At 39.8% G+C, this 12,320-nt stretch overlaps 1 protein-coding gene across 5 annotated transcripts in view; it reads right to left on the minus strand.

Moving 5' to 3' along the window:
* OSBPL1A (oxysterol binding protein like 1A) overlaps nucleotides 1-12,320 on the minus strand; it is a 76,083-nt gene that overhangs the window by 23,239 nt on the left and 40,524 nt on the right. For 4 of the 5 annotated variants that reach the window (XM_071737363.1, XM_071737362.1, XM_071737361.1 and 1 more), the window contains one exon: nucleotides 5,441-5,603. The exons of the other annotated variant lie outside the window; for it this stretch is intronic. In XM_071737363.1, the coding sequence (XP_071593464.1) occupies nucleotides 5,441-5,603 (163 nt within the window). The remainder of the gene's footprint in view (nucleotides 1-5,440; nucleotides 5,604-12,320) is intronic. 5 annotated transcript variants of the gene reach the window in all.

Genomic DNA, 12,320 nt, shown 5'->3' on the forward strand with positions numbered 1-12,320 from the left:
CTTGACCAGAACTGCTGAACACTCTCTTGATATGCTTCTCAGTATAACAAGGATTTTTTAACACCACACATTATCAGTTCTCCTAATGCTGCCCTTACAGTGCTGAGAGAGACAATTCTGCTGGACTGAGGTCAACACCTGCAAACCTTCCTATAGCTGTAGGCACTAACCAGCCAGCCTTCTCCAGGGCATGTGCCTTACTTATTACAACAAGAGCATATCATACAATAAAGAGCAGTAGAAGAATGAAACCAGGCATTGCTGTGAGAAATTACTCTCAAGACATCTCTCCAATTTTCCTGAAAAATGGTTCTCATTGAGAAAGTACGACTACTGCAGCTCCTGCCACCAAAAATCTCAATGTCCAGTCCCTAAACATCAGCTCCCTCCTTTGACCCAACAAGCTTAACAAACCTTGAGAGGTTTTCTCAGGGTCAGAGTGAACAGGCCTAGTATTGTACTGTGAGCACAGATCAACAGGCAACTCAAACTGAGCTTTTCCCCGTGTACTTGCAGCTAACTCTTTTCTGAATTAAGATTTGCATACTCCCCCGTCACTGCAAAAAAAAGATTTATATTCACAAGTTTCTACAGAGCAGCTGTCAAACAGATGACTAGGAGAAAATGAGCTTTTTTTTTTCTGTTGAACTTAAGGGGGTGTGGGCCGAGGAGGGGGGAGATGGAATAAGAGAAGCCAAAATTTTAAAATTATTTTTGAGACAAGACCAGGCTGACTAGGAAGCTCTCCAACTCATGAAGCCTGAAGTGTCAGAGTAACAGTGAAAACACCAGCTACATTTTGCAAGAGTGGGAGAGCAAGGTAAAACAGCAGAAACACTGACAAACTTTAATTAAGGAAAGTTCATCTCCTTTTGCAACAACTAGTATGCCTTCAGTTCCAGATAGAAAAGTATGGCCAATATGTTTGGTTAATAAATCTAACTGAGAATGTCAGTGTTTAAGCACTGGCGAGGTTGCGTTAGAATTCTGACAAGGTGTTCCCCAGCCCTCTCTGAGATACTTGAATTCATTTTTTAATTCTGTGCAAGGCAAGAAGTCTGCTGGCAGCAGTGTTCTTGTATAGGTTGTGGAGTATTTTTTTAATTAATTCAGGAAAGGCTACATGACAAACTACCCTAAACATGGAAGGAAGGGCAATATGTTTCTATGCTTTTATACAAATTTTAAGCGAGCTGGTAACTAGAAGCAAACCAGGATGTAAGCAACAGCAACAGAACTAATATACTAACTTTTGTAACATTTAGAAGCATTATTTATACACACAGCACACACTAGTAGTATGTAACAGTTAAAATGGACTAAGATAAGTTAGCTTTAGTATAATCTTTAGTAATTCCTGTAGGTAAATAACTGCTTTTACAGCAAGACTGCATTTATGAAAAAAACCCCAATACCTTTCTCAACACAAACAAAAGCTGTGTTTGAAGAAAAACCCCAGCTCTGAGGTAAAACCTGTTAAAGAGAAAAATCAGGACACTTCTATGCTCCTCCCTAGTTAGGTGTGCAATATGCATATAATCAGGGAATCCTATCTGCGAGGCAAAAACCAAGTACCTTCACCCTTTAATTCTTTACCTACTTAGCCATTTTCAGCATTGTGGATGGACTCTGCATTTGTATTCCATTTTCATATGCTTCCTTAGGTCAGTATACATAATCAGAGCTAGTAACTTCTCCAGCTCTCCTACGAGATCCCATTGGTCCTACTAAATTTTGCTACTTGTTTAGTGCTTCTTCTCTTTTCCTCAATACTCCCTCCCTCCCCCCCTCCCAGCTTTAAACATAGAAGAGTCTGACACATCTTAAGCATTCAATCCTGAAACCGAGATCAGCTCCAGCACTGCCTGTGCTATCAAGTTTAATCACACATTTCCACCACTCCTATGACGAGGGGATCAGCGCACCAGGAAGCAGTGTTACCTGACCTATTGCTATCAGAGTTCAGATTAATAATACCCTTAACATTACTGTTCTTAACACTGGATACCAGGCTTTGGTAACACAAATAACTCCCATTTCCTGTAGATTCTTCCTTTCATGTTCAGGGTCTACTGCTCTCCTGTTGCAGGGATTTAGGAGTTACCACAACAGTCAGAAAGCATTGCTGGCACTGTATCACTTCAAAACAAAAAGAGCAAAGACTTCAGCAAACAAACTACTACTTCAGTAAGCAATCTTACCACCTTACAGACATTCCAGATATTTCCATAATTGTGCTTGCAATTTCTACAGAGAGAACTACACAACACAGACTTAGCAGTGTCCAGTTTAGTCAACACCAATGCTAGCAGGTAGCATGGCTCAATCATAGAATCACAGAATGGGCTGGGTTGGAAGGGACCTCAGAGATCATCAAGTCCAACCCTTGATCCACTACCACTGCAGTTACCAGCCCATGGCACTGAGTGCCACATCCAGTCTCTTTTTAAATATCTCCAGGGATGGAGAATCCACTACTTCCCAGGGCAGCCCATTCCAATGCCTGATCACCCTCTCAGTAAAGAAATTCTTTCTAATGTCCAACCTAAACCTCCCCCGGCACAACTTGAGACCGTGCCCTCTTGTCTTGCTGAGAGTTGCTTGGGAAAAGAGACCAACCCCCCCCTGGCTACACCCTCCTTTCAGGGAGTTGTAGAGAGTGAATTGGAGCAGATATGTAAGTCAAACAGATGATGCTGAGGACTTTACACTTGAACTAGGCACATTTCTGGTGATGTTCTCTTCAGATTAGCTCTGCTCTTCTACAATGGACTGAGTGTCCAACAGCAACAGGACTGTATCTTCCCTTTCAGCTTCACTAAGGAGTCTGTTTCATGCAGCCAGATTGCTCTACAATGTGATTCAGAGCATGGTAAACGGGGACAAGGAGCTGCTGCTCTGAACATATCCTTTCTAATACATTTGTTCAAAAATCTGTTTGAAAAGTCTTGGATGGCTCTGAATTGACACAGCTAGTGATACTTCTGTTGAGAGTAAACAAGCAGAAGTAAACATGCAGGCAATAATCTTTTAAACAACAAACCAAAAAGCAATAGTGGCTTCTTCTTTCAACTTGTCAGTTCAAAGCTAACAGTTCCCTAGCTCAAAGTGCAAGTCTAGTTATGCAACACTCTCACTTCTAAACTCACTCCTACAGTGGAGATTTAAAAATTCAGGCAACTGTAGCTAGAAAATGATGGTATCCTAACAGAAGAGAGATTCCTGAAGTAGTGACATTTTTCCACTGACAGACATTATAACTTGTTATATCACCCTGTTAAAATACATTAGTATTTGCTCAATCTCCTATACAGCTTCGGAAGATAAACCATGAATATGTCTATTTATCCAAAATCAATATCATTTATTAAAATACTAACAGATTGCAAATCAGGTTTAGCAGAAAGCTTTGAAGTCCTAGTAGTTGAGATTTCTGGAGATAGGAATTTTTAGCCTCTTAACAATCAGGTCTAGGTACTGCTCTCTGTTGTGAAGATATTTCTGACCGTATCTGCTGTCTCAGTAGCCCCCACAAAAAACCAACTCACATTTCCAAACTCTGAGCCAGTGTCATATATCCCTGACTCTTCTGGCCTCACTGAGACAAGAAGCTTTCTCATTGAGACTCTACAAACAATGGCAGAAAAGCAAGAGTATTAGAAAGTATTACCAGGATGCCAGTGATTAGCAAAAAACCCACAGCCCATGCATCCAGAAAAATGTCATTTCCCTTTCTCTAGCAGGCCAATCCGTTCCCCTCTCCCACCCTGCCCCCCCAAAAAGAGTGCCTCTTCTCCCCCCTACAGACCTTCAGAGACAGAGAGGGCTCTGACCACTGCAAAACACTGACCGGGAGGGACCTAGAGAAGAGAATTTAAAGCAACTCTGATGAAGTTGACAGACAGTCAAGAAAGTGAGTCTGGCCTGGAAAATTATTTAAATTGCAATCAAGATGAATTATGTCAAGTAGCTTCTCACGAAGATGAGAGAATTGACATCTGTGTCTTATAGATGTGTATATATGTATATATATATATATATATGTAAGTATATATGTATATATACAGTCAGTAAGTTTCAAGTTACACAAACTGACTTGATGTGATTTGTTTGCAGATTCAAGTAACAAAAACACAACCTCTACCCACTACAGAGGAGGCTTTGGACATTATACTTCAGATTTAGAGGAAGATTTAGAGACTGGGTCAGTTATGAGATGCATAGACTAACAGGTCTTTAAATCTGAGTATTCTCTCATATACACAAAGTAAGATGGAATGCAGAGACTACATTCCAGCACCATCAGATAAACAGCTACTCTCTGCTTTTTTGCAGCCAGCAAAAAGAGCCCGAGGCCTTTCAGCAGCATGGTTCTTTTGGTTCTGGTTGATGACCCTGTTTCTAGGGTTCCTCAATCTCTTCTCCTTGAAGGATTGATAAATTTGCTTCTGTGCCAACAAGCAAAGTGTGCTGTGGATTTGCTGTGTTCCTGTGCTGGTGCTCTACTTCAGCACAGACTCCACTTTACTGGGTTTTATTCTCTGCTTAAGTTGCACATTGTAGAAGTCCTATAAAGGAGTCTGGGAACAGAACTCTACTTGTCTGTCAGAAGCATGATACAGTTCAGCTCCCAGGAAAAATTAACCTCATACTTGAAGTATTCCATCATAACCTAATTATCTGCTACAGTTAGACTATGTTCACCCTCAAGCTTTTCCAGATCCTTCATAACAGTAGACAACTGTGTGCTGCAGGATGACCCAGTCAGAGCTATTACTGAGCTGCACTACATACAACCTCTCTATACAAATGTACTCTGTGATCATCTTACACCGTTCAGATTTTTCCAGAAATCACTATTTGCACGTACAGCACATGAATATATGGAAGATACTAAAGTGAGGAGCAGACAGGGAAAGGGAAGGTATTTCAGAAATGCATGCAGGATTTTGATTCATCCTTTTCTTCCACCTGTGACACTTGAGGTATGCAAAACTGAAATAGAACAAGTCTTGCTTAACCCCATTATCCCTTCAAACTAGGGATTTTTATGGACCAATTTTATCAAAGGACCAGAGCTAAAAAACCTACACCACCATGGAGAAAGCAATTCAGAAGGCTCTCAGATGCAGTTACACCTAAAATAGGAACCTCAAGTTCTTCTATTTAATAAAAGGACATAGACACCCAGGCAATCAGACCTCTGATGACTGTCCTGTAGTTCTGTAGCTTCGTCATGCTACAGTGAAACAATAAATCCTGTAGGTGAACTTGGGCAAATTTTTAGAGTCCCCACTGATGAAACACAGAAAGCATTCTCCTAAGATTAGTTTCACATTAGAAAGGCAGAGATTTCACTTCAAGTGAGACTGTTGCCAACCCCACACTTCCTCCCCCCATGCATCCACCACACATGCACATTCTGGACATCATTGCTTACCTGAAACAGCATCATAGAACTGCTCTTCACTGATGATGCTGAGAGGTGGAGATCCCTTAACCAGAGATTGCTCTAGTTCATGGTGTTCAGTAGCCAGTGTCTCTAATGCTTCTGACAAAATCTTGTTTTTCTCCTGCTCATGCTCCAGTTTCAAATTCCTCACCTATAAGTAGACACATGTATGAATAAAATCTCATCTCTCCAGAGAATGTGTGGCTGGAAACTGTTCAGAAAATAGACTCAAATAAATAACTGGCAAACAGCTGGAACTGAAGTCATGTGGATTAATAATAATATTACTGTATTTTTGTGATGACAAAAAGGTTGCTTCTCAGCTTTTTAACTATTTGAGAAATCTGACAAATGAGATCTGACAGTATAGATCACAACTCCACAAATTAATAACTCTACCTTAAAAATGAGGGGAAATATTTACATCTCTGCTTGGGTGACCTTAACTATGCAGTTAGTGATTGGTTTCTACACACGCCAAGCTCCTTGTACAAGTCTGCCCTAATTCAGGCCAAGCAGCATCATCTAAATTGAATTACAGAGCAAATGAGAATGCCAGCTGCAAATAACTGCAACTGAACTATAAGCTGAAAATATTTAACCCTGAGGGTTACAGAAGAAGGTTAAAAAAGAAATTCCTCTAACTATCCAAATTAACATTGATACAACAGCCCTCCTTCCCCATTCCCAAAGCAGTCTGCAGAGGAGCCAGAAGATGACCAAAAAAAGAAGCCCAGCCACCAGATGGTGGACTTTTTTTTTTTTTTAAGCCCACACATGCAATTGGCTCCAGAAAGGATGATGTTATCCAAGTTTTGAGACCAGGACTAGTAATGAGACACCAACATGTCCTTCCGATTCTCTCTCTCTCTCTCTTTTTTTTTTTTTTTTTCCTGCTGGTGCTTTCCCACCTCCTCTTTCTGCAAGGTTGGGGAGAGAGCTGTAGCTGTAGCTGAAGGCTTAGGGAAGGCCTCTTTCTCCCAGGTCAGAAAGGCTTCAGTGTACTACTCCTTCTCCAGTTCCTAAACCACTGGCTTTTCCTTTCTCCCTTCCAGTCCCTTTTTAAAAGCATCCCCAAACCCTGCCTTGTCCTTTATCCTGCTCTCAAAGGTCACTTTGTAAGGCTAATTTCCCCTCTACCAAGAACATGCAAGGACACAACAATTGGTCTCTTGTAACAGTTACAGGGACAATTTACACACACTCCTAAGCAACTTACACATATATCAACATTATGATTTTCAATTTAAGAACTGTTTGAGCATCCTATCTGGTTACATTTTATACTAAAGAATTAATTTGGAGACTTCAGCCCCCTCAATTAACGCTACCACTCAAACGGTGGATTCAGAGTCCAGCACAACTGAGGGGTGCAAATTTAAAGGTTAAAAAAAGAGATATTAAAGCAGATTTGCCACTTCCCAGAGAAAACCTTCGATGCTGGCATTAACATACCCTCCAGAGAGTTACTGAAGAAATTTTCACCCCCTCAACTGAGCCAAAAATACTAAATCAGCTGGTTTGGCTGCCAGGCTCTCAAAGTAAAGGGGCAATCCAATTAAATGATAATTAAAAGCATAAAATTGGGTTGCTAACTAAAAGCAATAAAACTAGTAATGACTTACTCTCCAATAGTTTTACCCTGAACAAAATGATAAGATCTGGACAAGTTACTGTCACTTTCATTTAAAGCTCACTGACAATACCAATGAAGCCAATTACTGCAATGTTTCATACAAATCAGACATCCTACTGTAAAAGATCTGTTACAAAGTAGGTTTTTTCAGGAGCTTACATATTGTATGCTAACAAATAGTTAAGGAACTCCTCATTCAGAGAAACAACACCAGTATCTATCTCTTGAGAGTGGGAAGCAGGAAGACTGCAAGAACAGCAAAATAAAGCCAGTTACTAAAATGGTATTTGCAATTTTTTTTTTTTTTGCACTTTTTTGGAATTAATGCCTTTATGCGCTAATGATTTGAGTGATCCAATTCTTTATGTAAAACTTAAGTTTTGATGTTGTTTATCAGCAAACTGACAGAAAAATCAAATAGATCTAACAAAACACAGATGAGCTTCTGTTTTACATCTTCTGAAAGCACATTAGTGTGATTAAACAAGCAACAACAGATACAGGATTAAGATAATACATCTCTCTCCCAAAAAATCTTCTATTGCCATCAGAGAGAGATTCAGAATGGCATAGGGTGTACTAGAAAGAAATTCCCTTTTTGGAAAATGAATAGCTAGCTTTACAGTAAGGTTCACTTTTCTGTGTACTTCCAAGCTTCCTAGCTACCAAACACTAATATAATACAGCAACTACACACTGCTAATAGGTAATGAAGAGAAAAAAAATTCAAAACCCTTTTTGTCTGTTACATAAACAGCACAGCAGTAGCCAGAAGCCAAGGAAAAAAGAAAACATGTTTGTTGCTCGTAACCACTGGGATGTTGGTTCATATGTGAATAAACTGGTTTTAAAGCAACCTTAATTCAAACCTTGGGGGCTGGAAATAAAGGTCCAACATACTTCTGACAGCAGTACAGAGCCTGAGGGTGGACACAGACATTCAGAGAGGCTGTAGAGGTTTGTAGAGCCACCTTTCAGCTAATACTCAAGTTTACACTAGCAGCTCTTTGAAGGTAGAGGTCTGGAAATACTGTCTGTACCCATACTATGTGCTTAAGAAACAAAACAGTTCTACAGAGTCAAAGTGAGAACTAAAAAAATAATAAATGATTCTACTATGCCTGATTTCACCTGTAGAAAAGCAATGCTTGCAGAGATAGAACTAGTACAATTTTTGTGTGCTCTGCTTAAAAAAAATACAGGTATCACTGGAGAAATAACCTCATTTGAAATAAGCCTACTGTTTAATTTTTATTCTTTAAACACAAAGCAGTTTAACACAATACCACTATTTTGCCACCTTGTCTTGTGTTATTGACAAGATAAAACTCCCAAAGCTTCTTTGCAGTAATTTGGCTGTAAAGGCACAATGGTTTGGGCTTTTTTTTCCCCACAACCACACGCTCTATTCTTCTAAGACTGACAAGAAATATGCAGGCAGACTGGCACTATTTTCAAAGCATAAATTTATTGAACAAAACAATTGACCAGCTGAGTGATAGGCTTTCCCAAAATGTAAAAAGTAGATTGCTGTTATGCATAACTTTGCCATACTCTAATTTTCATTCACAAGACTTGGCCAACAATTAACTACTGGGGTGAATACTACCGTCTTCCTGAGACTCCATCACCAGTTTTGGAGATGAAACTTCAGCTTTATCCCTTTTCTCAAGTTTTTTCTTCCCTGTCCTTTCTTCATTATCCCAACACAAAAACACAAAACAAAACAAAACAAAAAAACAACTGAAGCATTATAGAAAGAGTGCCCAGAGTAGCTTTAAAAATTCTTATTATAAAAAATTCTTTAGGATCTAGGTATAAAACTGGAAGATGAACATAAAACAACAGCAAAGAACAACCACTTACAGAAATGCCTTTCAGTCTATTAAACTGACCAGCATTTTTCAAGGGAATGTAATCTGATTTTGTGAAGCTGCATTAGCTGAGTACCACACTATTTGACACAGTGACAAATACTTTTATAAAGCAGTAAGTGTCATGCTGAAATGATGCAGGCATGCAGCTATGGAAATCTAGTCTGAGCACACCCAGGAAAACACTGAAGAGACATTTTACTGAAAGCCTGCAAAAGGCAGAAGTTGTGATACAGCCACAGTTTCTGTACCTTCAGCAGTGGTGGTCTGAGCTGAGGAAGAGACAGATGGCAGTTCACAGTGTAATGTGATTCATCTCCTTGTCCTCCAGCTATGGAAGAGCTGTCATCTTTTGACCCCTGCAGCTGGTACTCACGATGCCAGTGCCACCATCAGCATTAAAAGCTCTCCCCAGAGCTGCACAGGGACAGCAGCCCAGAGACCTCCAGCAAGCCTGGCATGAGCCCAGCTGAGTCCCCAATGTCCAACAGATCAGACTTGCTACCTTCACCTTGTCAGGGCCTATTCTGCACAAGAGCATCTGCAGTTAACAAAAAAGCTGAGCTTGTGTTGGCACTGTTAGGCAATGACAGCTAAGATCAGCCTTGCTTTTATCTATAAAGAGTACTATTTAGTGAAACTTCAGATTTATAATTGCTGAAGACTATCTAGCTTTGTCTCACAGAAGTAAAAAAACATTCAAACATTAACCCTACAGCTATAGACATGGCTGTAATCTGTTACTCTGACAGAGCTACCAAGACTTCAGTATTTACATCAGTGCAACAACTAAGAAAAAATAAAAATATTTCTCCAGCTGAAGAGGCTTGATATCCAAGTTGTGGTAACTGCTTTCCTTTCTGGTTTAACTGAATGGGAATCTGCTTCCAACAGCTTACCATAAATAATTGATTCCTGCAGGCTGTAAGCACTGAACTTTGAGTTTTAGCAGTGAAACTGAGTATTTATCATCAGTCAAACCTCTAATTATATTTTATAAACAAAGCATCAAGCTATTTGCAGACACTTCTATTGTTTCTCATTGCTATTAAAAATCCTTCTAAGCACAAGAGCACAGTGTAAATAGGTTACTGCCTATACGTAGCAGAAAGTTCACGTGCCTATTTCAAAATATCAAAAAGCTTATCTGTGTGTAACAAACACCAGTCCCATTCCTTTCTGCACCCTCAGCTTCCACAAGGCAGGTGGGCACCAAACCACTAGGGTTTGGTGTTGTTTTTTCTTTACTTTTTTAAAGACTGAAGTCATGAGCTATATTGGCACGGCCTGTAACCAAGCATTCTCTGTCCATCCTGAAGACATCTCAGTACGAAACACAAAATACTTGCTTTGTTTTGTGCTGGATGAATTTAATTTAAACTAATGCTCAACAACAGAGGCACTTTTGTGGGGTAGGAAAAGGTCATACCACTGTATGCCCAGATAATAAATTATCATCTCAGCAACATGCCACTGCAGCTGCAAGTAGATCCTGGAAACAACACATACTAAGCAACAGAACAACTACAGACACCTCAACAATACACAGGGCTACCTGCCTTTAAATTCAGAAGAGTAAATTAGAAGACTGACCTTAGCTCTAAGTTCTCCTGGACAAAGAGAAAGAGAAAAGACAGACTTCGCAACACATCAATTTTAGCTGAATTTTACTTTCAAAAGTACTCAACTTCAGTGTCAAGAGCAAGAATGCCCTAAATATGCAGATTTTTGAATTGTGTAGGAAGGAAGAGCTACCTCTTTCACATAGCAGCCACCAGGGGATCTGAAGCCAAGACTCTGCTGGAGTGCCAGCACACCATGTACCAATCCTGCCCTTCCTCACTAAGCAGCAATCTGTGACACTGCCTCACCAATGTCTCCGATTGCTCAGAACCAGGGTTTTGGTTTTCAAAATGCATGGTTTTGTCCAACTGCCATTCCATCCTCCCAGAAAAATGTCACCACTGATGGGGCATTTGCCACGAAACACAGACACAGGGTGCAAGTTTTCAGCAGCAAGCTAAAGGCTAATCTAACACCTGGTTGGAAATTAACATTTAACCAGAGAACTAGGGAAATGCTGCTGTAGTAGAACTGACAGTTTTCTGTGGATATCTCCTGACATTAAGAAATGTAACTCCGCTTTCTGTAATGAAGTAAATGCCAATCAAACCCACGATTTTTTTCACACTACATCTATTTATATGAGCCTGATAGTCTTCGGGGTCAGCAACTCCGGAAGGACATATTATCCTGAAAGGCAGAACCCACTAAAGCTCTGTGTTGTAACACATTGCACTATGGAGAATTACTCACAGGAAGCACTGGGAATCCAAAGAGAGGATTCTTTCTCTTCTGTGGTCTTCATCCCAAATGAAAACCCCTACTGAAAAAAGCTCAAGACACCAGTGCAAACCACAACCTCAATGCAGACAAGTTTGGTATGTACACTGTTTGTCTGCTCTCACAGACTTGCTCACATAGCTGCAATTTTGCTGTTAGTACAATACAGTCCCTATTGCCAGTGCCTCCTCACATGAGCCAGTTCTTTGTGATGACCAGTTTAAACTAGTGCTGAGTAAATCTGTTATTCTTTTACATTTAATGTAGAATGAGAACAGCATAGCTTTGAGAAAAGTCAGGTCTGCCTCCATGTCTTGAGCAAAACCTCCCTTCTAATTTCAGCGTGGAAGAAATGTTAAGATTTTCAGTGTCTTTTCCAAGGCATATCTGTTTAGAAATGGAACAGTTCTATATATTTTTTTAATTTTGAAGCATGCCACTCTAGCTGTAATTCTACAGGCTATGCTTCTATTAAAAGTACTTTTAGATTTTCTGCCACCTAAAGGAGACTAAAATTTCTGATTAAGCTGCTGCTGAAGTGAAAACTGAAACCAGTTGCCTCACACAGAGTTCTCATATTTTTAAACACTTCAATAGAGGAAGTTTTCCAGAAAGAAAAAATATTTAAAAGGCTTGATTTTTACCTCTACTCATGAGACTTAACTCCCACTAAGCACACATTAGAATACGATATGAATATGTATAATCCTGCTTTTATCCTAATCCTCCCCCCCTTCTGCCTCCGAAAAACAGGAACTGTTTTTATTTCAGTACACTTTGCAAGCAATCCTTAGGTATTTGAAGTGCCAGAGAAAAGAAGGAGTGCTTTATGAATACTCCTATGGCATACCATAAAACTGCATGTGTGTCAGCTGACATTAGAGCAAAACTAAAGTATTTCCAACAGATGTAGTTTCACGAACATATCACAAGATTCCTAAAGCATGTAAATATTTTATACAAATCTTTCAGAGTTCTTATCTGTTTACACATAGGCCTGCCCACAGAGTCCCCT

The sequence above is a fragment of the Heliangelus exortis genome, chromosome 2, assembly GCF_036169615.1.
Source record: "Heliangelus exortis chromosome 2, bHelExo1.hap1, whole genome shotgun sequence".
Taxonomy (NCBI): Eukaryota; Metazoa; Chordata; class Aves; order Apodiformes; family Trochilidae; genus Heliangelus; species Heliangelus exortis.